This window comes from Aquila chrysaetos, chromosome 13 (genome assembly GCF_900496995.4).
Source record: "Aquila chrysaetos chrysaetos chromosome 13, bAquChr1.4, whole genome shotgun sequence".
Classification (NCBI taxonomy): domain Eukaryota; kingdom Metazoa; phylum Chordata; class Aves; order Accipitriformes; family Accipitridae; genus Aquila; species Aquila chrysaetos.
Genome location: NC_044016.1, coordinates 16,953,501 through 16,980,889, shown reverse-complemented (window position 1 = coordinate 16,980,889; position 27,389 = coordinate 16,953,501). Strand labels below are relative to the sequence as shown.

Genomic DNA, 27,389 nt, shown 5'->3' with positions numbered 1-27,389 from the left:
TTTTTCTAAACACTTTGAAGCTGCAGAGAGAATAAAGCATGACACAGAATGGACATCATACAGAAGCAAAGCTCAAAGTATTATAAAGTTATAAATTTGTAACAACAGTGTTCAGCCACGGTAGTGAAGCACTTCAGGACAATACAGACCCATAACAAGTACAGGATTAACACAAAGGTTTTTTATCAGATAAAAGTACTTTAGAAAGTTCATACATGTGATATTTTCTCCTACATTACACATGAAAAAAATCAAGATATTCATGCACAATAAAATAATAAACAATAGTAGCTTTGCACATCGTATAAACCTGCACCTATAAAGGAATTGTCTGACCAGCACCGGCACGACTGTGTGCTCTAGCTAATACTCTGGACAGCCACACACATGAGAAGAGTTTCCCCAGCTTTCAAGGCACCCTTGTCTTATTTTTGGGGGCAAGGAGAGGGTGTTCTTGTGTCTTCCCAGATTGCCTGGACCAACAAGGCCTGGGCTTCCCAAGGATTACAGCCATTGCAGCCGCACAGCAAAACAGCAATTGGCAGCAATAGCTGGAGAAGGAGTGCTGGAGAAAGGGCAGGTTTTCTGAAGGATGGTCAGAGGCAAACCATTTAGGAATGTGAGAGGGTAACTGTCCTTGACATTTGCGAACTGGCAAGCACTGTACAGCAGCGTCCAGGCTGCAAACATAGAATACTTTTAGGTACTGCAGCTAGAGTTTAGCAGTTGTTTGCTATTTAGTCATTCACAGCTGAACATCTTTAAATAAATACTTTTACGAACTACATATGTACCAATGAGCATGTCCAGCTCTTACAAGAAACCAATCATCCTTCAAGTACCCTACGGCTAAAGTTTTACCCTGGACACTGGCTTCCCATTATAAAAGTAATCTGAAGTCCAAGCGTTTAAAAAATGATGACTCAATTTCAAGAGAGATAAGGCTGGTTTACAAGGAAATTCTAAGATTTAAATGTTTGTGCATGTCTGTGTATATTTACATATGCACACATTAGAATCATCATGCACACGCACAAACACAGGGGGCTCAGAACTCTGTACATTTGCCTTCCCATTTCTGAGTTTTTGTGAGCAACTGGGACATGACTTCAAACTTCTCTATCTTACAGTTAAAAAAATTAAATTAAAAAAAAAAAAAAAGAAAAAGACACAGACATACAGAAAGACAGACAGACAGAAAGGAAAGTATGAGTCTCACCTAAACACCAGATAAACCATTTTCTCAGTTTTCATCATTAGCAGATACATTCCTCAAGTTGGGATGGATAAAATTATACTGATAACCACACTTCAAACTGCGTACATGCTTTGACTTGGCAATACTGCAGTACCGAAAAAGAAGGAAAAAAAAAAAAAAGTAGTTATCCCTCAGAAAGTTACCCCTGCCGGGGTTTAGCATACCCATAATTTGATTGCTCTAAGCCACTACTGAAAAGGCCCTTGCTAGCATGGGAAGGGGGAGAAGACAATAAAAACCAGAGGAAAGAAGTAGGTTACAAGCGCTAGCAAACATTATCCATTTAGACTGCTAATGGCAAGCTCTGCTGTTATATTTTTATCATTGCTTTTCTGCAAATTACTTTTATCAGTGATAATTTAGCTTTTATTTCATTATCTGGCACAGCAGACAAAAGGAAAACAGATTTGTTTTACAAGCAGCTCCAGCACTTGCTCTGTCCATTAACATTGACAGACAAAGGTAAATTAAAGCTCTTAGACCACATTTTCAGCATACGTGGTACTGAAACCTCTGTATCTAACCAATATGTGTTTCTAAAGAAGAATAGAGTGCGCGCTGATGCTTTTATTCTGTCCACACAGTTAATGGAAGTTTTCATATTTTCACATTTAATATTTTTTCCCCATTCAGTTCTATTTGCCTCTAAAAACATCTCGGGGCAATTGGGGAGAATCAATATTTTAAACAAGGAAATTACTACATTTCAGTCAGCTGAAGAGCGAAATAGCACTTTCTTTCCTTCCACTTTTCTTAAGACCACAAAACCACAGAGAAGTTGTGTTTGATTAAAATATTAAATATGCATAAAGAACCCTTGGAGGATGTTATGTTGTTCCAATGCTCCTCTTCATCTTTTTTTTAGGTGTGTTTTCAGCTATTCTATTTACTCCAGTAGAGGTAAACAGATTGCTTTATAACTTTCATCTAAAATAATAAACTTATTTATAGAAGCTAATGTAACTACACAGCTGTTCTGGGCAAACAGTGGCCTTTCCATTTCAGTGATAGTATAATGACTTCAATCACAAACAATTTTGCAAGAAAAACAACAAAATATTATTGACTGCTCTAAAGATGCAACTAATAGTCATTAGCAACAGCCGTTCTTCTAAGTAATAAAGTCACTTCTGTTCTTGCATGAAATATACTTTCACCTTTACTTAACAAAAAAAACCATGTTAGCAAACCAGAATTTCAAAGTCTGAACTGACAGTCAGATGTTCTGGCTTGCTTCAAAGACTGCCTGGGCTAACCTTAAAAAAAATAATTTAAAAAAAATCTTTAATTCTAGATATTTGGGATAGTTTTAGTTTGTGATATACAGACCACATGAAAGGGGTCTTTCTCAAAGGCAATAAATAATGTCATTACTGGTTGCTCAGTCTGAAATTGCCACTACAACCCAAGCATAAACATTTATTAACATATAATGCAAAATTAATAGCTAGTGACAAGGCATTTCAAAGAAAGAATATTCTACTTTGTAAAAGCAAAATTAAAGAGCTCTGCCACCATAATTTCTTTAACGACTATTCAGTTTTGTGACAAATTATCCACTGATACTGTCAAATACCACTGCATTTTCTAATAAAAACTTCATTTTTCTTAGAATAAATTTTTTAAAAGCCTGAGATAAATTTAGTTTAGTTTTTATGTCCCTTCAGCAATCATTACACAACCAATTACAAACAAATTTTACTGCTGGGGCAGGTCATGTTGATGAAAATAGATTAATATTAAAGCACATGGAAATTTGGAAGAGCAAGAAAATACTTCTTGGACTACCACCAAGGCAATTTCAAAGCACAAACATGAATATAATTTAATCATTTCCTTACAAGTAGGCTTGGCTATGGGGCTCCCAAAGTAATGATAAAAATAAAGTCACACAGAATGTATTTTAAGAGGACCTTTACTGAGATGGGGGAGGAGAAAGAACATGGTAGTTGAATATTTTTAACCAGCTTTCCACAGATGAGTCTAAATCAAGCTCTTACGATTCTTCCATGTCATAACCCACTACAGAGGTCAAAGGTTGAAGCTTTCCCAGAGGTTCACTGTGCATAAAAAACACTAAAAGTTCCCCAAATTTAGTTTATATGTAACAGCAAAAGTGCTGTGGCCATTTACATCCCATACAGTCCCATTAGTATTGAACAGGGCATAAGCAGGGCAGGCAAAACCATGAAATCACCACATTTTCAGTTAGTTTCTTTACTCGTGCCTGCAAAAGTTAGTGTTTCCTACACTCTTTAAAATGTGCTGTGAAAGGATGACAAAACAAATCCTTTACTGCAAACCTAGAAACATTTTGTCATAGTGTATTTTTTTCCAATGTATTGTTTTTCTAATTTTCTACATTTTTCTAATGTATTAAAATGATTAAGTGTTACAAAGGGACTTGGGGGTGCCCACATTCTTTTTTTGTTTTGAGCAGAGGTCCAATGAATAATTTGAGTAATTTGAGATCATGAGCTTTGCAAGCTGGACTGGAGGAGCAAGTTCAATACCCTATGGCTAACCTGGGGGAATTCTGGGGACGTACAGTCAGTGGGAGCTTGGCCACTCTGCCAAAGCTGAAGCCTTTGGCTCTTACTCCAGGCATCTGACCTGTGTACTATTCCATGTCTATAATTTATCTTAAAACAACAGCAGGAACATTGGTAGGAGAGGGAGGGCTGTTGAATGAGTGTGCTGAACAGTCTAGGAAATTGTCATCCCAATTGCAGTTAGAACTCATTCTTTTAAAACTGTCTCTGATCCACCAATAAAATAATAATAAAAAAAAACCCAAGCACTTTTGCTTGAACTTTTTGAAACAGTTAAAAAAACCACACCACCAAAAAAAAAAAAAAAAAAAACAAAACAAAACAATATATTGGAAATTGCCTTTTTGATTGTGCTGGTAGCTCCTTCTGGAACAAAGAGAAACTATTGAGTTTCATGAGACACTGTCATCATCATCAAACTCAATTTAAGGAGATTTTTCTGCCCCAAGCTGTTCATACAGCATTGGGGAAGAACAAAGGGACATTAATGGTGCCATTGCACATATCACACAGCCCGACCAGGATCAGGGAAGAGTCGAGGACACAAGTCTCTTGCTCCACCAGCTGCCCCATCTTCAGCCACCCACCGCCCGCAACATTTGCTGTGGGCATGCAGGTGCTGCAGAAGCCATTGTCAAACACTGGAAGGTTAAAGTCTTCACAACACAATGCGAATGAGAATTTAGCTTCAGCTGGTTTTGTGAATATAGTTGGTAGCCATAAACCTATCCTTTTCACACTCGGGCAATCTTTAACATTACCGTGCCCTACAAATATCCACAACTTGTTTGGCGCACAGTGATGTTTCAAAAACAAGAACAGCATTGTAATTATGGTTTTGCTTTGTATATAAGTAGTAGTAACCACAAAATATATTTAAGGCTATTTGCTGTATATGCAATTCTATCTAGCACATAAACATCCCTCTCCTAAACAGAGCCTATTTCACCACATTAGCTACTCTAGTGCTCCCACAGCTTTTTGGAGCACACATCACCATCTCCTCTCCTCATCACTCCCTGCCTACACCAGTGCTCTCCTGTCTGTCAGTGCCTCACTCCTCCTCCTGCAACAACTTACAAGTCTCCACCACAGACTTTAAACTTTCCAAGTAACAACAGATGTATAGAAGAGTCTCAGCATCAGCATATGCTAAATGTCCTCAGTTCCTCAGTAAAGTCACCCTACAGGAAGCAAATGCAAATTACTGCCTTCCATACATAAGGCACAGTCCTGGGGACCTTGTTATTAAATCATCAACCTTCACCTTTCATTTTACTGATGTTTCCAGTATTCAGATGTTGCCTGAAATAGACTATGTTACTATTTCGCCATGCTGCAATTTGTTACCAAGTATTTCACTCCACTGATTGAGCAGTGACAAACAAATGAAAGCACCAGTTTTTAAGCAACAAGAAAGCAGTTCAATAATTACTGCAAAAGTTAACAACAGGGTCCCCATAATCCTTGCAAAAAACTTTTTTTTCATGACTCCTATTCACTCCCTAAAACAAGACTTTCAAAGGGCCCTAAATGCTGTTTTCTCTGCCTTCCAAGGCTATAACTCTGCACCCTACTGATGCTCCAGTTTATCAGGACGTGATGCTAGCTGTGGCTAGTATCTTATCTCTGTAATCCCCCAGTGTTAGGCCAAGGCTAGACTTGTGCTAAGGGTATGTAAAATTTGCTTTGCTGTGGAAAAAAAATACATGTCATTTGGAGAAAAGGCGGAATAACTGGTATGGAATAATTATGGTTGCTTATAGCAAATGTTTATTTTCCTGCAAAACAAATGAAGCATAAGCAACAAAAATACTTATTTCATAAGAGCCCTTATTAGCCATCAGACTAAAGTTGATTCATACACATATTAATGATACATATACAATGACATCCTCAAAAAGCATGTACAGCCACTGAAATCAGCAGGAAGGGGTTTTGCTGATGATTTGGAGAGAGTATATGTAAAGCTGGTTTGCCCCTTCTTCAATCCTTTCTACCCTCTTGGGGTATCCTTGCCTACAGAGGAATACACAGCAATAGCCCTGGTGGGCCAGGTAAGAGGTTAGTGTAGCCCAGCACCTTCCCATCAGCCTATTTAAATCAGCAGACACCTAGAGAGGGACACAGAAAGCAGAGTGATGCTTCCCCAAAACATTCTCCCAGCCTCCACACATTTGTCCATAGACCTTCACCTGAGCACCGTCCCCAAGAAAGTCGGTTCAGTCAAAACTCTAGTGGCTACAGATGCTTTTGATGACTGAAGTCTTGCATACACCCAAGCCTCAGCAAAACCCTTTGAAACTACATGCTGTGGTAGGCCAGCATGACACTCAGAGCTAAAACTGCTCATCAGCTTTCTTCACAGCTCATGGTCCTGTCCTGCCAGCCCTCCCATGTAGCAGGAAACCTACAGCAGTCTCCTCAGGAGAAATTCATGCTAGTGAACCGGGTTGCACAGAAAGGGCAGAGCCCCCTTGTCCCTTCCCTGTCCCCAGGCAGCATTGGTGCTGCATAGGCCACCTCCACCCAAAAGACAACCTCACCAAGCCTGCAGGAGCACTAGCACCAGCAAAAGAAAAGTATACCTCTTGTCCTCTGTTAAAGATCCATTAAGCTTTTGTTTCAAAAATGTTCCCATCCTTACTTATTGAAGGAAACTCTGTTCCACAATTCATTGTGTTTGCTGTTTAGAGAAATTGAAGTGTGAAAACTGCAAGATGTCATCGTTCTTTCTGGGACTTCTGTGCTGACATTTCAAAAAGGTGTATTTTCATAATTTTTATTCCACCCACCCCCTCGTATCATTCCCTAACACTTTGAAAAATGCAAACAAAAACCAATGCACCATAAGCGACGGTAACATTTACTATTCACTTCTGCTTGATCTGGCAGATCTGACAACCAGAGAGCTTTTCAGATCTCTATGTTTTGTATTATGGCTAGGACTATACTTCCTCACCGTAGCATATACTGGGTTTTTAATGTTAATTTTACAGTTCTTTCATTTCACTTTTTCAAACCGCATCCATTTAAGCTTTTTAAGCATAGTTAAACATATAAATGTACTAATTGTTGTTATTAGACCTATCCTCTAAGAGGCTAAGTGTACTGAATTACTACTTCAGACAGTAGGAGAAGCTGTTCCAAAACTCCTGAGGTCCTCAGTACTTAGTGAGACCGGATTTTATAGTATACAATAAAATTGTTGTTATATACCTACAGCATTCCCTCATTCCCAGCACAGCTCCCTAATTACAGCATACAAGTCACAATATTGCATGAGATATGGCGCTTTTTGCCGTGACATCACAAGTTTGACTTTCCCTGCTGACAGGCTACAGCCTCTGGGCAAGTTTCTTTAAAAAAATTGAAATGACAGGAAGAAAATAAAATAAATATCAGCAACTCTTTCTCAACTGCAATACCCATATGAGGAGTATCTAAATAAAGTCAGGAGTATGTCCCATTCCCCTCTGCATAACACATATGAAGAGGTTACAGATGTTGCCCACTTTGCCAGCTGCAGAACACAGTTCATGAAAAATGCTCCACTGCTCTTTAGCACAGCAAGCATAACCCTGTTTCTGGCATTTCCAGTTAGTCTTTACACAGTCTCTTCCTTAGATAAGAAGTTTATTCTTGCTCCTGTAAAAGTTCAGCCTGAGAAACACTGAGCAAGATCTTCAGCTTCAGGAAGGGGCAGGCACGTAGGGCTGAAAACACCCAGTTAGGCAAGCTGCTCCCTTCTGCCTTTATCTGTGAGCACAGGCATTTTGACAGTGTGTATCTGCCCTAACACATCCTTCAAAGGAGAGCGGTATCTCACCACACCAAAAGCCAAGTGACGGAGACTGCTATACCCCTCAGAGATATCTCTTGCTCCCCTCCTGTGGCAAGACACATGTGGATTGGTGATCAGCATCCTTAACACGAGCTTGCATGAAGCTTGAGACATGGCCATGTACTCAGCCACACAAGCGATGCAGGGTGCTCCCCAGCTTCACAAATAGATTACTGCGTACAGCTACACGCTTGTTTACTTGACCGAGGTCCATATTTAGACATGTATACAAGTGCACAATCCCGAGCTGTTTATTCAGACAAAACTCCCACTGAAGGCAGCGAATATATGTCTGCCTGTGCAGCTGAGGATTAAACGCTTAAATCTTCCACAGCACCCATTTGCACATTTCTAAATAATCAAAGAAGAAAGAAAAGGAAAAAAGAAAAGCAGGAAGAACGTGCCCATGTGACTGTGGACCACTCCAACACGTGGCTGCTACATTTGGATTCAGACAGCACGTGTGCCCCTCTAACATTGCTGATACATGTCTTAAGGCTCAGCCCATCTATTTTGAATAAGAGTTTCTAAACCTCATTATTCTATATGCTGAGCAAATTTACAGCTCTGTGACTTTGTAAGTCAAAACATTTTTTCGGAAATCTTTTAAAACTGCTCAGATGGTTTACACAGAAGGGACAAACACTTTTTTAAAAGAAACAGATTGTTGGGTCCTAAAATTTCTAACTGCTTCCATTTAGAGGGGAAATCCCTCTCTATTGACTGTGAACTGTGTTCTCTAGCTGGCTAAGTGATGCTCAACACAACGTCTTTTGTAACTCTTATGCTTCTTCCTTAATCTTAGGGCCAATCCAGCATCAGTCTGCTTCTACCAAGCAATTCATATATGTATGGCTTATCCAGGACTTCAAACCCATCAGTGAGAAGCAAGCTTGGTACTAGCACATAAAGTGGCTTTCTCCATCACCGGCAAAAACATGTCGAGGTGAACCTGGTTTATGTGGCATCCATGCTCCTAGAGCTGTATGGTCAAGCCATACTAGGCACTCTGGCTTTGCATCCGTCTGCCAAAAATGCAGTATATTTAATACACACACCCCAGAAATGTTGGTATCCACAATACTATAAAATGGCCTGCTAGATGTCAGTAGTATCACCACTATATTACTTTGACAATTCTCCAAGCATTATATTAGCTAGACTGTAGTCATTAAAATATTAATCCTAAGAATACAAGGCAATAAACCACTTTTAAATGGCCAGAAAGGCTGCCTCATAACACACATTAACCAGTAAAAGTGTATTGTCCATTAAATTAACCAGATTAATAGACAGTGTTGCAAGAAGTCATGTGTAGGCAGCATGAACTTGTTGATGTCAAAGTTACTATGACAACTGGATAACCTGGATTCATGGAAGAGATGATGGAACAAGACTATTTAAACAAAACCTCACACAACTGTGGTGACTAAGTAAATTCTAATGTTTTCTCTTAAAATGATTTTCTGTTTCTTCACAGCAGATAGCATTTAACTGGAAGATCATACCAAATCTGAGAACTGTAACACACATATCAGTAAAGTCTATTGAGTAAGTTTACAAACACACTGCAGTGACTATTTTGTAATCTTTGCTCTTCAGCTTTTCAAAATCACGCCAGGAGTGGGGTTGCCAAAGAACATGAGTAACAGTTTGAACACTGCATTTAAAAGAAGGTCCTAGAAAGTGTCATGTTAGACAACTGCCTTTCTGAAAATGACAAAGCTCTGTAATTACATGCAGTGTTATATGTATACATACATGTGCAAACACAAATATTTAAAAAATAATCAGTATAAATGCAGAGCGACATGGCACAAACTGCTACAAAATTCACTTCCAAAACATATATACAAATAATCCAGGCTAATAAATGCTAAACATTAATAAATACACTTGCTTCAACCGTAAAGCAGAATTAATGCCTATTTTATCAGCAGACAATTGCAGGAACAACTTGTGTGGAAGCATTAAAAAAAAATAATCAGTAGAATGAAAAGACTATTTTCTTAAATACCTTGACTTGCTATCCTTGTCTTAAAATTAATACTTGGGATATTTGGAGCACATTGTGAAGGCAAACATAAGGACTTTTAACTGAGTGACTACTAACAATAATGAGAATTTCACAGTGCTCTGAAAATGTGCTTATTCATTGAAACACCGCCTGTGGTGCTGCCCCCCCCCCCCTTAATTAATGTCTATATTTGTTACAGAAATTAGTGCAACAGCAGCACATATTTCAAAGGCACAGTCAATCCAAAGCCGTGCCTCCTGCTTATCTCGTCACAAGGCTGCGGCAGTCAACTTTATTGCCTTCAGACATGTCGGCATCGCCATACGCCCCCGCTGCCGGCACTGGCAGTTTCCCTGTGGAAGGGTGCTTCCATCAGCGTCACCACCAGGACGCCTCTTGCCACTGACATGGCTCAGCCGCACGTTTGCAGGACTGGCCTTTTAAAAAGTCAACTGTATAAACTGGGCAGTGACCAGATCAAGCCGCAGTTATACAAGAAGCAAGGAAATATTATGCAAGACCACAGGAAGTCAGAGGAGACAGCATTCTGGGCAGGCCTGGCAAGGAGTCTGTGTGAACTTCAGCTAACAAGCAAAGCTCGGTCATTGGCGCCAGATTCAGCAGAGAACATTCCCAGTGCTGCAAAGGATAACACTCCCCATGTTTTTGCCAGTGGGCCACGTTCCAGGACGCCATGTACCTGATGAAATGCAGATAAACCTGGGTCTTATTTTTTGCCAAGTCTTCACTTATTTTTAAAATTTAGAGCATATTTTTGTCCAACATTTGTTAGAAGTGGCAAACGGTTTGTTTTCATGGCTTTGCTAATAGACCACTTGTTCTTACGCTCCCTGTAATTTCAACTACAATAAGTGACCTATAAAGAATACGTTTGGAAGAAGCCTCATTTTTTCCATGCATCTTGCCCATCTCTACCTCAAAGCACTGTGCTAATAGGATATGTGAGGACTATGGATTCCTTTTCCCTTGGCATTTTGGAATGACCACTGCAAATGGACTTGGCGCAAAAAGATCACACCCACCTCGCACACAACTATACTATTTTAATCTGCTTCCATGCAGAAAGTAATTGGGGTTTGTTGCATTTTTGAGAACTACCTCATCCAGGTCCTACTTGGAAAAGGCATCCATTAAAACGCAACAAACTTTGTTTCTAAAATGGCTGAAGAAATTGGTCTTAATCTGGCAAACATTCATCATCTAGCAATACAGGAGTTCAGAGAAGTTTTATGCCTTGTTCTAGGATTCACCTTTAAAACATCAATGATAAAAGGTTGGAGGTGGGAATCCATTTTGAGGTTCACACACACACACACACTGCCAAATAAGCAGCACAGCATGCAAAGTCTTACACAACACAAAACAATTACCAATTGTGATGAGTGTAGACAAAGCATTCTCAAGAGAATCTATTTTATGTTTGTAATCGCCCTCAAAAAGCACACAATAGCGCTCTCCTTCCAGCAAATACATAATACAAACAAAACCCAAACAGTAGTACTGCCTTGACTGGGGGAAGTGATTCTGAGAAGTATCATAGATCTCCAGTAGATATCGATTACCAACACCAATGAACCAATTTTAAAAGTTCTTATCATTACCATCACTTATGGGAACGACAAACATACACAACTCTTAACAAGAGATTCCCGTGTTCCCCACAGTTTGCACATGAAAAGGTTCCCATAACCTACCGCTTTTGCAAAAATAATTAAACAAGCACCGCAGCAGCACAGGAAAGTGAAAATATTAGTGGTGACAATGCCTTCATTGTTACTGCTGGTATAACAATGCCCCAAATTAATCATGAACCTGACAACCAACACCAAACGCACACACAGTTGGACCTCTCCAACCAAAATAGACTTTTCTACAGCCAGATCCAGAGTTATAGCTGTTCAGAAGTGCAGTTGTTTCTCCAGCTGAAGACAGCAAATCCAGTCCAGCAGAAAGAAGTCCAGCTGCACTTCTCAGGGCCCAAGTCAAGCATACACTGGTGGTTTTAATATGGCCAGTATAAAACACCTCACAGTATCAAGTGTTAGTATTAATCATAGTTGCATGGCAGTTTCTTCATCCAAAACCAGTAAGGTCTAAGAACACTGAAACACTCGGAAAACGCCCAGAGTAAGGAAAAACATTTTATCTGTATCTATTTCTACCAAATAGCAAGGCAAATATCTCGCAGTGAGTTTTTAAAATGCCACAAGGGTTAACTAGCAAACCGTGCTACGAAAGCAACAAGCTGTTGTGCGAGCAAGGCCACTAGCAAACCCACGTTTCTCCAGGCTCTGCAGACTCCTGTTGGACCCTGGTACCTGTGGCACAGAGAGCTGCAAGCATGGAACTGGCTGGAGTTACTGCCTCTGTGGGGACACCTGTGACTTCTCCAGCCATCGGAAGCCTCTGGTCTCTACAGGGGAACGCGCTTGTGCTGCAGCCTTTCCCTGAAGTGATTACAACACTGTTTCTGAGCACCTATTCCCAGGAATTCAATATCCTTGAGATCTTTATAGCTCTGTCAGGAATGGAGACAGAGACACACTGTAACACGGTAAGCCTTGATTCTTTAAGAAAACAAGCTAGAAGAGGATAGTTCTTCTCATCACTGTCTCATCTTCTATTAAAAAGTCAATCTTCTATTAAAATTTCTTTTGATGACTGCATTTCCCAGTAGCTTACCCTGCCAAAATCCTTCTCCAAACTTCCCATATGCAATTCATATTCAGCTACTACAAACTAGAATATACCTACCACCACAAGCAATAAAGCATTTACTTTCTCCAGGGTGGAGGGGGAGATGTTTTCACTCTCAATAGCTAGTATATCTCTAGCTTGAGGCCTTCTCTTTATTTTCCTTCAGTACAGTAATTTCATATTCCAGAGCTTCACTGTATGTCCTACAACAACTCCTGGTATGTGAGCAAACTAAGTACTTTCAAAACAGTGTACCGAAATAGATTCGCTCATCAAGTATTTCCTTCTTACAGCTTTGTAAATCAGAACTGACTTGCTACACAAGTAACAGTACAAGAACAGATACTTGCTCTGCTTTCCTCATACCTTACTGTTTGACCATCTCGTTTGCTTAATCCACCAGCTAACAGAAGTAGAACCCAAGTGGAATGATCATGAAATTCCCTTTTAAGAGGGGTAAAGGTTCACACTACACAAAGTTTATATCATATTTTCCTCAAAGGTATTTTCACAAAGCAGTACCCAGAGGTCTCAGGCAGGAACTGAACCCCATTTTGACAGAACTTCTAGACATACTATCAGACTTCAAAGATTTTGGAGCTGGAGTTATTTTGGTACAAAAGCCAGAACACTCAATCTGTTAATTAAGGTACAAATGGAAACTAAGAAACCCAACCAACAGGAGCACACAGCTCAATGTACAAATGGCTCGGTAGGCTCATTCCACAACTGTAACCTACTCAAAATGCAATAAAACAGGAAATCATTTAATGCTTGCACTGTACTCATCACATCGACTCCCTCTGAAGGAACGCTCTATAGTGACCTCATGTTGGCATGATTGCTTCTTAAAGGTTCTAACAGGTCAGGCTGCAGACACCCTTCCCCTTTCAGCTCTGTCTTTAGGTGGACCTCTGCTCCACATTAGCCATCACTGCACCTGAAATCCTTACTGTGAACTGCAATGCAGACTTTGCTCTCTGCTCATTTTATTCCCCAGCTTGGAAGAACACTGAAAAGTCACTACTTTTTGAATATGCACCATTTGCTGTCATCCACCTCCTTTGAAATAAATTTATAAAAAAAGTCAGAAAGCAATAGTGCTAGTCACTGTGGTTCATTGCTTCACGCCTGCCTTTAGAGAAGCTGGAATTTAGTTACACCATGTTTATGGTGGTATTTAGGTTTGGGGGATGGGGGATGTTGTCCTAAGATTTGGCAGGCAAAGGGAAAGGAGCAGTGCTATACAGATAACATGGCTTCTTACATTATCTTCTTCAGGGCCTGCTTATACAGTATGCAAAGCTGCCGCTAAAAGCCTGCATAAAATGTTAGGCTTTTCTCAATGTCTTTTCTTTATACTGCAGAACGTGCCTGCTCCCTCTTCAGGCCTGCCCTGCCACCCATACACAGGAGAAGCCTTAACATGAATGAAGATCCACAGGCTTCAGTCTATGTGGTCTTATGCTAACCTCTAAAGCCATGTCAGATTAACCCTGTAATTCAGCGCTCCTTTCCTTCCTTAACAGCTCTCAGTTCAAAGAAACTGAGAGAAAATGATTGCTGGCTGAAACCCTACTGAACTCCCCATCTACAGAAAAGACCAGATTTAGTGTGATGGTCAAACCCTCCTTTTTGTTCTTGTTGCCCCATGGGTTGCTCACTTGCCTGCTTCATGATGAAATCTGAAAGAATAAGGGGTTTTATGATCTCCCAGACACTTCCAGGGTGTTGCAATCCCCTGCCACCACCACCCCATCTCCTCAATTGCCCGGGGCCTCTAAATTGCACATGGATCTTATACAATACAAGGGCCAAATTCAAAGGTGAAGCAAATGAAGGTGTAGGTCACCTGCCAGCACATGGGTGTAACCTACATATTGAGGGATAATATGGAGCAGTGCAGTAAAGAAAGCAATTAACCAGGCAATGTAAGAAGAGCAAGAGATAACCAAACTCCTTCCATTTGACAGCCCCCTGTTTAAGCATTTTCAAGTTCGGTTTATCACAAGCTTCTTGCCAATATCACTACAGCATTGTGTTAAGCATAGAAAGTCCATACTTTTAAAAGTTTACAGTCTAAATAAATAAGACACACAAAGGGTGGAAGGAAGGATATACTAACATCCCAATTTTCCAGACCGGGGAGCGAGGATAATGGCAGAGCTCAGCTACCCCGTCCAGGCTATGTTACCAACCCAACGCCTCCAGTCCCCAGCAGGACAAAGAGCTGGGGCCGAGCGAGAAGTGCTTTCAGAGAGGGTGCAGAGGGGAAAGGTGACAGAAGAAGCAGCTGCAGAGGACAGAACCACTTGCTGAAGCTGCTGTTCAGCAGCCAGGTCAGCAACCAGACGCGGCTTTCACAGCCAGCTCTACTGAGAGCAGCGAACAAGCTCAAGAGACAGAATCCAAAACGTGATTTTATTCAGCTTCGCTGCACTTTGGCCCAGATCCCCATGCCAAAGAGGCTTTGTTCGGGCCAGGCGCATGGCTAACAAACAAAAGTAGTGTTGGGGGGTTAATTTTTCTTAAATGGGAAATAATGGGTGTTTCGAAACACCAGCATTAAGTTTCCCTCAAGATATCTGCACTTGCTTCTATTTCATTTTCAAGCCAGCACATGCCTAAGCAAACGGGATAGTCCCCTTTTGTGAATCATTGGGAACATAAAAACAAAAACATACATTTGCTGTTATATAAAAGCCAGTAGCAGCATTAAGACAACTTGAGCACAGAAAGGATGTTCCTATAAAAACGTCCCCCTGATTAGTAATGACAATAAACACATCCATCAAATCATTTCCAGAGGGAAAACCAAGAACTGGAATTATTAACAGTAACTGATAATCTTAGAGCTGCGGCACATAAACAGCCTCCCTGCAGTTGAACCAAGATACATTCCATCAAACGAACAATCTTCCTCCAAATCACGCACGTAAAAGCGCTGCATTAAGCAATAAAGGGGGTCAGTCCCCCCAAATGTCTACCTTTTCTTAAAAACGTAAGTAATGCTATTTTGTTAAGACCAGGCATCATCATCTTGGCTAGAAGGGTATTGGTTTCCTCCACTGCAAGTGAAGGTCACCCATCTCACGTGCAAAATTTGGCAAATTCCAACTCTGCATTCCCCGATGTAAGAGAGTCAGCTTAAAGGACGACAGGAAACGGGTCGCCTGGGTCAATATGGGGATACACTGAAAGAAGTAAACTAAGAGCTACATTCGTCATCAATTTCCTTTGTGAAGTTCCCCTTAAGGAGGGATGGGAAAACCCAGGGACAGCTAGAGCCAGTGGTAAGCAAAGCCCTGCTGCTCTGCCAAATACAGCTCTCTTCCTTCCTGGTGAGGCTAACATGCAGAGGCCATTCCCAAAGGCTCTTCCCTTCAGAGAACTGGGCAAATGCAGCCTTTCCAGAAGAATCACCTGGCAAAAGTTCTACAGGAAAAATACCAGAAGCTTTTCCACCAAATTCCAATCTTCTCTCACAGGTTATGAAACACACTGGCAGCAACTGAATCCTTACAAAAAATCCTGGAGTGGAATACAGCTATAATTGGTCACTGGGATTGTATTCCAGAGAAATACTGCCTAAGGAGTTGTGGCATGGTAAAGCCACTTAATGTTGAATTTCTTCTCACGCATCTATGTATGATGCTGCCATTCCATAGATCATTCAAAAAACATTTTTGTTCTAGGCAAGCTTCATATCAGTTTTAAGTCAATAGTCTCCATAATTACCTAAGAGTCTGAAGATACTGTCATTGCCATCAGCTGATAAGTATGTTATTTCATAATAACAGCATATAAAAATCTAAAGAGGCACAACAGTGCATACAATCTCAGAAGATATTCTGGTATTTGCAACAAGTTTTGGATACAATTTGCATGACGGCTAAAAGTTTGGCACATTCCTAGCAACATTCCCCATTTACAGAGAGGGGTGGGGGGAGTGTGTGTGTTTGTTAATGTCACAAAGATCTTTGAAGTACTGTGACAACAAGTACCAAATAACACCAAGAATTTACTGGCAGAGAGGGTGATACAATTGTGAATGAATTGACAGGGCTCCATGACCAACACCAGCCACGAAAATGTCCCAAACACAATGACTGAATAGGGTTGCTTTGTAGTTTATCATACAAATGCAAGTGCAAATGACAATTGTGATACCAAGAGTTTAAGTAGCTTTTTATGGTAGTAAAGACCTTAGATATGCTAATGACTGAAACAAAATACAAGGAATGTTCTTTAAAGGACTTCCACTACCTTTATAAAAACTGCCTAATAACCATCCCACTTCATAGTTCCTTCAGGTTATTACCTAAGCAAATATTTATCTTACAAGCACATGAATGTATCTTAAAGGAAAAATACTCTACAGTAACTTTTGAACACTATTAGATGACTTGCACCAAAATTTTCAGCTCTTAATGGATTTTTCCCATGCTAAGGTTTTAAAAAGTTCATAAGGCCTCTGACACTATAAATTAGCAACAGCTTTCCCTTTTAAGAAAAGAAGAGCAATAGGGCACATTTTTTAGATTTCATGCAACTTATTCAGGCCACTGGATTAGCTTCTTAAACTGAAGCCATTCAGCAAATCACCATCTGTGTATTAAATAATATATACTAAGGGGCTCAGAAGCTGACTACGTAAAAAAACCCTTATGTACTAGGCCAAAGGTGGGTATCACCTGGGATCACTATATTTCAAGATATTATTATATCTGTTACTTAAAGCAATAGCTTTCCTGGGAAAGGCAAACATTTCTATCTCTTGCCATACGCAGGCAGGTTTTCAAGAACGTGACTCTGAAATTATCAGTCCTTTGAGAACAACCAAGTTAGAAATTCTGCAACATGCTGTTCTCATCTCTTCCACATTTTTACTTTCTTGTTTGTCATATCAGGAGTCAGTGATGTGGGCCAGGGGGTAAGGAGGGCCTTTACTGCTATATCTTCAATTACACTACTGTCTTTAAAAAGCTGTTCACATAACCAAAGCCAGAGAAGACCTTTGTCATCGCTGAGTCACGCTTCCTGCCTAACCCAATCCAAAGACAACTAAATATTTTCATCAGATCTCATAACTTGTTTAAGCAATTGCAATTTTTGAAAGACTGGGACTGTTTTGATTTCAAGGCCTCAAGCGATGAGGACTTCACCAGTAGTGTAAAAGGAATACTTAATATTTTGGTTTAGCAGATAAACTTAGAGTCTTCCTGAAGGGAAGACAGGAACTTGACTGAGGTCAAGCCACCAAACCATGTTCATGTATGTTTCCTGTGGCTTTCAGTAAAACAAAGATGATCTGGGAAAAAAAAAAAAAAAATTGAGTGAAACACCAGAAAAGAAAGAAAAAAAAAATCTTCACATTAAAAAGAGACTAAAGATTACTTAAGTCTCATTCAAATGAAATTTAAAACATCCTGTTTTAAATTAACAATGTAATGCAACACAGGAATTCAGAAAGTTTATTAAAATGAAGCCAAATCTAAAACATTTCACTCTCCAAATGTTTGACAATTTCTCGATCCCATCCCTTCACTTTAGTCTAACGCTAGCTCTTGTTTCCCTTGTGCTCTGGAAGATTATTTTCCAAGAAAATATTTATTTTTACAGAAAATATTCACTCCACCAACTGCATCTGCAGCTCTTCCAATGCTCAGTAACCCGTTGTTCAAAACTTGCACCTTATATCTTACCTTCGTTTGCTTAACTCTAACCAAATGTATTTTGATACATTAGATAATGAGTAACAAATATTTCCAATAGATTAAGTTCACATTTTAGTAGTTCCAAACAGTTTCTAAAATGATCCTGGTAATCTTATTACACATGCACCTTCAGACAGACTGCTTGCTATCAAGTGCCATAAGTTACACCCACATGATTCATCCATTAAGAGAGTTGCTCAGTTTAAAAAAAACAAAAAACCAACAAAAAATAAAACCCACCACACAACCCTCCCTATTTCCCTTCTAATTTTAGTCTCTCCTTAGAAAACACAATTTCCTGAAACAAAAAGAAGGGGTCAGACTGCTCACACTCTTCTAGCTCCAAAATGTTATTTGTAAAAGTAGTTGAACGTACGCAGTATTTCACATCTAAATTTAAAGGGATGCTGTAGCGCTCCAGCTTTCTGTTCTGCCGGGACTGCGGAGAAGGAGGTGAAAGCAACAGGGAATGAGTGATTTTTGGAAAAAAAATTGAGGCAGACAAGAAAGCGCACTGTAGGACTCGGCACTCATGGCTTTTCTGCAGAAAAAAAAGAGTAAGGCAACCTACTAGAGCATGGGACCCAAGGACAGGTGCTCACCATCACCCCATGTCCCCCATCACTGTGGCTTTCAGGGACAGGCCCCATGCCAAAAGCAACAAAACAGCTAAGATATTAAACTGGTCGTGGACATGGCAGCATGGCAGGTGAGAAACGGCATCTCAGGGGATATATTGGTCACCAGTGCAACCCTCCCCACAGCAAGAAAGAGCTAACAGCCACGCCAGCATGAGAACACCCAGCAGGAAGTCTTTTATTTAATTCAGAGAAACTTAAGGTAGGTTTGACACCAGCCCAGATCAATAAGAAATAGCATCACCTGCCCACCACCTATTTCATAAATACATCCTCCATTTTACAGATCTGAAGGACTGAAGCAGATACTCGTGGGGAAATCTTCGTTCTGTTAACCTCACCTTCATCTTGGTACACTGTAAAATGAACACTGCGTTTATAGAGCAAATGGTGACCTAAGCACCACTACACCTGGTTGGGAAAAAATAGCTGAGGATACGTATTAGTTGCTGTGAGTTATCTTAAGATCACAGCAGGGCAATAACTCTTAAGCTTACTGATGATATACTAAAAAAAACAACCAAACAAATCCCAGCCAAATCCTGTAAATGGCCACAGCCCGGTTGTTCTCTCCATCACAATCCTGCTTTACAGCCTGTCTGCATTCTGGCCTGGGGTTTTCATTCATGTAGGTCACAGCTGGGATTTAGGGACAGGCCTCAACAAGTAGGGTCTGGTGAGGTAGCCAGGCACGGGCAAGACACATTTGTAGAGATGCGTTTACTTCTCCTGTATCTTGCTGGAAACACCAATAAGTTGTTGAGAACTTTTTGGAAAACAGTCAGTTTGGTTCTACAAATAACAAATACTCGAGATTAAAACATATGCTACTTAATGTTTGCTTAAAAGCAGATCACTATATGAATGCATACACAGCAGAATGATGAAGCATTTGTAACTTGGGGGATGGTTCAACATATTTGCATTAGGAATGAAAAACGCTAAGGAGCCATATTATCCTGGGTTTGTCCCACTTGAGAGCAGAAACAAAATAAGAAAGTCTTTTTTCCTCCTGCCCAGATGCACAGAACTTGTTCATAAAGCTGCAACAAGCCGGTATTAATCGCACACACACACGCTAACATAAAGCATTTGCAAAGTTTCTGAATTTTTCAGACAATCTTTTTGGAGGCAACACCCTAAACATTCCCCTAATCAAAGAAAACTGCTGATTCCACATATTAGCACACAGAGGAAGGGTCAAGACCAGGGTACCTCTTTGACTGAAGATCAGACATAAAAATTCAACTAAAGCAACTTTGCTTCTTGCCTGGCAAAACACTTGATGAGTTTCTATAGAACGGGATATTGAATATTTGCTGTGTCATATAATACAATGGACAGAGAAGTATCATGGATACCTTATCCAACTTCAAACTCTTTGTAATAATAGTCAAGTAAATTAAATTACAAGTCTAACTGTTTTAAGACCTAAATATGCCCATTTAATCAGAATTTATTATGGTAGATTTTGTTTCAGCGAAATTTTCTAGACCTAAATAAAGTCACAGAGAAAAGAACCGAAATTGTAATTAGATTTGAGATCAAGAAGTAAAGAGCATAATTAAATGAGAGTTACTTTGGAACATTAGTTATTTATCAGCCAATTGGCCTACTGCACTTCCTTAATCTACTTCCCAAATGCAGACTAAAATACAGTTTCCCATTTTACATACTTCAGAAATAGTCTTCACGAAAAGTAGCCTTATAAATTTAAGAAAGCAGTTATTTTTTCTTCTATAAGCAGTCAAGGTTTTATCCTCAGCAGATAACTACTTTATGATATTGTGTTTTAAGTAAATGAAGCACAAGAATGATAAATGAGAAAAAAACTGCCAGCTGCATAATAACCATACTTGCACTTTTGCTTAATTTAAGAGAAGGGTTCTGTCAACATTGTACCAGCTACTAGGAGTAAAAGTATTCATAACCACTAAGATATACATGACACTATGAATACTGGAGTAATTAACAGAATAGCATTTCACAAATAGCTTTAGAGTAATAAAACCATTCCATATATCCAAATTATTTTTAAATACAACCTGCCTTTGTACTGCTCATTTCCTTATGCTAATGTTTATCCCAGTTCTTAGTTTTATAAAGGTTATCCATTATGAAAAATAATAGCAAAAACATTCAATACTTGAAAAGTTCTGTCCTCACCATACCTAACAGAAGCTCCTACTTGGAACCTGAAAACAAAAATACTTAACATTTATGAATCCACCATAACAAAAAACATTATAGACAGGCAGAAAGACCCATTTTTGATACTCATGATGTGTCTCCTAAATTAGCAGCATATTACCAAAACTCCTATTAGCAGAGAACCTCCAATATGCAAGATGTTCCCAGTGACCCACACAGGATAAATGTGACAGAAGATGACCGACATCAGAAGGTGAAGTGAAAAGGACATGTCATAGAAAGGTGCTGTATACTAAGGGCTGTTATATTTTTAACTTGCTCTTGGGCTAAGTGCTAAACAGGAGCAGAGCCAGCCCTTGTGGCACCCCTGCAAGCACAAATCCTTGGAAGCCCAGGTAACTTCGGGAAGACGGTACACACCAGGAAGCACTTGCATTGCACACCGCTCCCACAGTGAAAGCCATTCAGCCCTCATCAAGCTCAAACACTTGGGCTGTAGAGAGGTGAAGCCACAGCAGTTGAGCAGAAGTCAAGCTTTCCCAAGTAGGCCAGAACACCAAGTCAGAGCTCAGCCCAACCTCTGCCACCTGCCATTGCAGGCAAAGGGAGACATCGAGGCAAGCATGCAGCCTGTCGTTCCTCATTCATGTGCCCTTGGGCCACCCTCCAGTAGAAAAGCCCTTTCCACACCTGTATAAATACAGAAAGGGCAGTGAATGCAGAAACTAGAAGGGGCAAAATCAAAGTACGATGAGTATGAGTGGCCAGAGTCATTCAAGAAGACCTGCAAGCTATGAAGTGCCTGCATTTTTGGTGCTGAAATGTAAGTCCAAGCTGCTTAATGTTAATGTACCATAAACATGTGCTAAACAGCCAATTTCGACAAATTGTTCATCATGAATTCAGGATATTACATTTCTTTTTGATAACTCCAAATAAGAAAAATTGATGTTAACATAGAAGCAAACAGGAGTAAATTAAATACATGGGCTATGCATGTGGGAGATGTTGAGCAGTAACAAAACTTGAACAATTTTTTTATGAAGTCAAGTAATCTATGCAATAGTCTGCAAAGGAAAGTGTTCAAAGCTCCATCAGCTGAAGTACACAAAGTGAGGTTTACAAGAATGTAAGTAACAACCTGCATTGGCAAGTGGATGGACAAGATCATCTAATTCACCACTGTCACAGTATAACAGGCAAAAGGCAGTACACCTGACAATAGTGACATACCTCAAAACAGAAAGCATACCGGGTAGAACAAAACTGAGACTGTACGTTTCCTGAAATCTGCAGTTTAACACCTTGGCAGATCCAAACGCTCACATTTCCCGGCATCCGAATTATATCCATTAAGAGTGAGCAACTACCTGAGCTCTGGAGAGCAGTGCTGTCAGGACCGTTTCCTCATCCTGAAGAGGAGCGGCCAAGAGTGACCTCAGCTTGGCAGAATCACTCTCCTGAAGTAGAGGTCAGTGAAAACTAAGGCACAAAGTGTCTCATTAGAGGGGCTCAACATCTAATAAAGCCCACAGTGAAAGGGTAATTAAAAGCAGTCGGTTACCTAGTCAATAACTGGGAGGAAACCCGTTTGTTTACTACCTGGACCAGAAGAAGTTAAACAGATTTATACAATGTTACATCTTTAGGGTCACAAAACAGTACTGTATAATTATACAGAGCTGCAAAATTGGTTTATTTTTCATACAACTGGAAAACAAACACAAAAATCCCCAAACAACACAATTGAAAAGGTGAAGCCAAATGATGCATCCTACTCGGTGGTACCTGATTTATCCTGAGCCTGGTTTCAAACCTTACTCAAACATACGCTGTTGTCCATCCAGAACAGTCCATTTAACACACCATGCATTCCTAACAAAATAACTATGTCCCTCAAATAATTAAAAACACATGATGACTAAATAATTATAAAACACACCAAGATATTCTACAAGACTGCCCTGATTAAATTGGGACCTATCTACTAATTGTCATTATACTGCACAATGATCACAGATATTTTTTCCTTAGCTTTTATTATTTTGCTAAAATATTTTTTACCCTTTTACTCCTCCTTTTCCCAGCTTCTAATTACTGGCATTCTAGGAAACATCAGACTTCATATTTAAGACTGTGTAGACAATAATTATTTTTTTTAATTAAGTTAAAATAATAATCATATAGATCTCAACTCAGACTAACTTTAAATGCGGGAGATCAGCCTACTGAAAGTGTTAGAACATGTGTTCCAAAGGAAGCAACTGCATTTTTCTATTGACAGACACAGCTTCCAACGAGAACCTGAGGATGCTCTTCAACTTTAAATGGACCATTAAAAGAATCAAAGATTATCTTCCATAGAGCATCTGTTTAACAGTAACAGAACTGCTCCTCTAAACATATGTTCCAGAGCTGCCTGCAAATGTCCTAAACCAGATTACCCCCACCACCTTTTCTCCCTGAAATTGATTTATAAATGCTATTAGCGAGTCAGGTTAAAGTTCCTAGCTGCATATCTGGATAGAGATCAACCAAATAATACAACTGTTGAACTCCAAGCAATAAATCTATTCTATAATAGTATTGGAAAATTTTATAGAAAAAACTTGCTTCAGTAGGCTACATAGGGTATGTCCCCAGTAGGGACGTCAATACGTGCACAGAGAGAGAGGCACAAGCAAGCTACCTTAAATCCTTCATCTGACACTTTCCCAGTTCTTCCACAAACATTAATTTACACAACCACCCCATGAACCAGATAACAATTAGCCTACTTCTGAGAGAGACAGACAATTGTCACTGGAATATCACTAGATTTACATAAAATCAGTGACAGCGTTGGGATTAGCGTTCAAACTTTAGTCCTGTGAAGTTTCTATGTTGTATCTGAAGAGTATTTACACAAAGCACTTCAGCATGCTGTCCTGCAAGATTAGACAGTGCTCAATCCCTCACTGTGTTTGAAAATAAGAGGTTAAAACTGAAGAGATTAAGGGTGCCTCATTAAAAAGAGATGATACAATGAATGCAGTGTATCTTCAATAGGTACACTATTTTATTCTTCTCATTCCTATAAACTGCTATAACACATTTTTATAACTACATCGTACTGCACTATAATTTTTTACTCTCTTGCCCAACACAAGATGACACAAAACATACCCATATTTTATACCCTGCACAGAAGACTGATACCTAGAACAAAATACACTTGAGGCAATTGTGTAACCTTAATATATTAGCGTTTGATAAACTGAGGCTAGTTACTTGGAAAATGTATAGTTTATACTACTACAATACTTCCCCTATTACATCGTCATAGGGTGACTCAATAAAAAAGGAGCTATTATACAAACCAAAACCCAGTGTTTAAAGTTTAGCGTATCATCAACCGGAAAGTACACATGACAAATAACAAGATAAAATTCTTAGTCTGTAAATCACATCGTTTACGAACACAATCTATAGTCAGAACAGCAACCTGAGCCAATAATAGACTCAGCCTTGTAACTGCCTGCTGTACAAAACAGACTGAATAAATACCCTGTTGTGAAACTTTGTGGATCTTCATTCACTTGCTTAGCCTTCACCATGTCAGCACCCTCACTCATCCACAGGATTTGTTTATAGGCTTGCAGCCACGGGTAGACTCTTCTTAATCTCTACCTGTAACTTCTGTGTTAGGAATCATGAGTTTTATTTTGACGTTCAACTTCAAGAACCAACAGGAAAATATACTCTTTGATGCAACTACAACAAACCAATAAGTTAATTTTATTCCCTTTGCAAGGTTCGTTATGGCAACATGGAAACGTCTGGCTTTATGTCCTCCGCAAACAGCAGCGCCCAGCGAGGCGCACTCCTCGAGCTCGCGGCCCTCGAGGAAAACTCGCTGACAGCTGAGGAACTTTGCGAACCGCACGAGATGCAAGTCCCCGCATAACGCGGCCAGCTCCTTGGGCTGGAGCGGGGATGGGTCGAAACTTATTGGTTTTATACAGTTCGTAAGCGTTTACACAGCCTGTCGCTTACATCCACACGACTTTAATTGTGAAACCCTTTTTGCTAAGGGTGCTACCTTTAAAACACCCATCCTCAACTGAAAAATAACTTCTTAATAACTAAGCGCTAGTAGATACTAAGTGAATGAGCCCTGCCACAACGTGCATTAAAGTCATCCCACAGGAGCGGCGGACCCCGCACTGGCGGGCTGGCCGGGGGGAGCAGCCGCCCGCGCCCGCCAGGTGCACCTGCCCGCCCGCCCGTAGCCGCCGCCGGCCACAGCCGGGGCCGAGCGGCCGCCTTCGCTCCGGGTGGCGGCGGCCGCTCGGGACGCGTCACAGGGGCAGGGGTCGCTTCCCGCGGCGGCGGCTCCCAGGGCGCTGCTGGCCACCCGGCGGGGGCAGCTCCCCGGGCAGGAGCTCCCGGCTTGGCGCGGACGGGCGCCGCTCTTCCCACGGCGGGGGAGGCCGGCGCTGCCCGCCCCGCCCGCCCCGCGCCAGCCCCAGCCGGGGCTGGGCGAACTAACTCCCGCCGCAGGCGCTGCGGGTCCCTGCAAAGGCTCCGGAACCCTCGCAAAGGAGCCGCGGCGGCGGGAGGCGAGGCCGCGCCGTCCCGCCGGCAGTGCCGCCCTCGGCCCCTGCCCGCGGGGAGTCCCGTCGCGGCCCCACGCGGGACGGCACTGCCTCGGGGGGAGGGGGGAGCCGGAGGAGGAGGACGAAGCGGCCCGAGCAGCCCGGAGTCTCGCCCGCGGCCCCGCTCACCTTTTCTTCTCCTTGTCAGTTGTCATCGCGGCGGCAGCTACCGGCTCCTGCGCCGCCTCTCGGGCCGGGGCGGGCTCAGCACCTGCCCGGCGGGACGCGGGAGCTCCGCGGGCGGCGACGGGCGGGCGGCCGGCCGGCCGGGGTCCGGTTCGGCCAGGTCGCCCCCGAGGCGGGCGTACAGTCTCAGGACACTGCCGAGGATTGTACGGCCCGCCCGGGGGAGAAGGCGGCGGCGGCTGCGGGGCAGGAGCGGCGCGGCGGCGGGCTGTGCGGCTGGGCACCGCCCGCAGAAAGTTCTCACTTTAAACCTCGGGCCGCCGCCGGCCGCGGGGGCAGGGCCGCCCCTCCTCCCCCCCCCCCGGCCCGCCCCGCCCGCCGCTGCGCCCGCCAATGGGGGCCGCGGAGCGCCGCCGCCGCTCCCCGGCCTCCCCGCCCCCGGCACCCACCGCCTCCCTCCTGCCGGCCCGCGGGTGTCGCGCGGCCGCCCCCGCCCCCCTTGCCCCACCTCTCCTGTCTTCTTCTGTTTCGGGGTCCGCCCGCGCCCCACCCTTTACCTCCGCCACCGTTTTATTTCTTTTCGGTGGTTTAACTTACTCCATTTCTTTCTCCCCCACAAGGCGTTTTACCCCGGTAGCTCCTAGCGCGCCCCGCCGGTGCGGTCCCAGCGGCGGGGGGCGGCGCGGCACCTGCCCCGCGGCCGCGGCGCAACCGCGGGCCCCGGCGCCCCTCCGGCACAGGTCCCTGCTTAGCAAACGGGGGAGCGGCCGTGCCTTCGCCCCTTGGGGCGCCCCATTCGGCCCGAAGCAGGGGGCTGTTTAAAAAAAATAAGTTAAAAAAAAAAAAAAGTACGACTGGCACCCACAGGAACGACAGCGCGAGCTTTGGGCCGACGCGCTGGAGCTATCCGTCACGTGCGGGATCACCCTGCCCCAGCCCCGCGGGGTTCGGTACTGGTCACGCACAGAGGGGAGGGAGGGGGACAGCGGTCGGGGTTAGAGGGATGCTCAAAGGAGCAAGGGGGGGACACCGATGGGACTTCCTTCCTCTCCCTGGTTTTTCAATTTCACATTCTATGTGATACTACATATTTCAACTCGCGCATTTTTAAAACTCGTGGTTGTTGACACAGAGTGAAGTACGTCTGTGGCAAGAAATGCCAAAGCTCATCTCATGCTAGCACCTGCCATGGTTTGCTGCAGTTAAGATCAATGTAAATAGTAAAAAAAAAAAGAATGCTCACTTTGATTTTTATCTATTTTACACCAAGGCAACTAACCTTGCTAGACGAGGGATGACGAGAATTTTTCTGAGATTGTCCTTCATCACCATAGAAACTGCAGTCTTATCCTCCTGTTTTCTAAGGCTTACCTTAGATTTTTACATCTCAAACCAAAATAGACACCTTTGCATTAAACTGCACCAGGTTTTCTGTACTTCTGGAAAATGGAAGTACTGCAGGCAAAGTGAACCAAACTAGATTTATTTCTTCGTTATTCAAATTTGAGCAATTTCCCGATGCCATATCATAGGCTGCTTTGTGTACAACGTGTGAGAGGGTGGGTTTTTTTTTTTTCTTTTATACAGTATGAATGTTTAAAGAACACATTTGGGTTTAAATTTGCATATTCTGCTCTGAAGCCTGAAAAGAGCTACACATGCTTACACAGCAACAGCCTAATTATGTGGTAACAGTTGGGGTTTTTTTCTTATTATACAAGAGAACCTAAA

The 27,389-nt window shown here is 41.9% G+C and overlaps 1 protein-coding gene across 1 annotated transcript in view; it reads right to left on the bottom strand.

Annotated features, from left to right (window-relative positions):
- The window catches only part of EPAS1 (endothelial PAS domain protein 1), a 79,921-nt gene extending 53,947 nt beyond the window's left edge, over positions 1–25,974 (bottom strand). Inside the window, exon 1 of the mRNA XM_030035999.2 lies at positions 25,662–25,974. Coding sequence (XP_029891859.1) covers positions 25,662–25,687 — 26 coding nt within the window. The 5' untranslated portion in view covers positions 25,688–25,974. The remainder of the gene's footprint in view (positions 1–25,661) is intronic.
- Between the last annotated feature and the right edge of the window lie 1,415 nt (positions 25,975–27,389).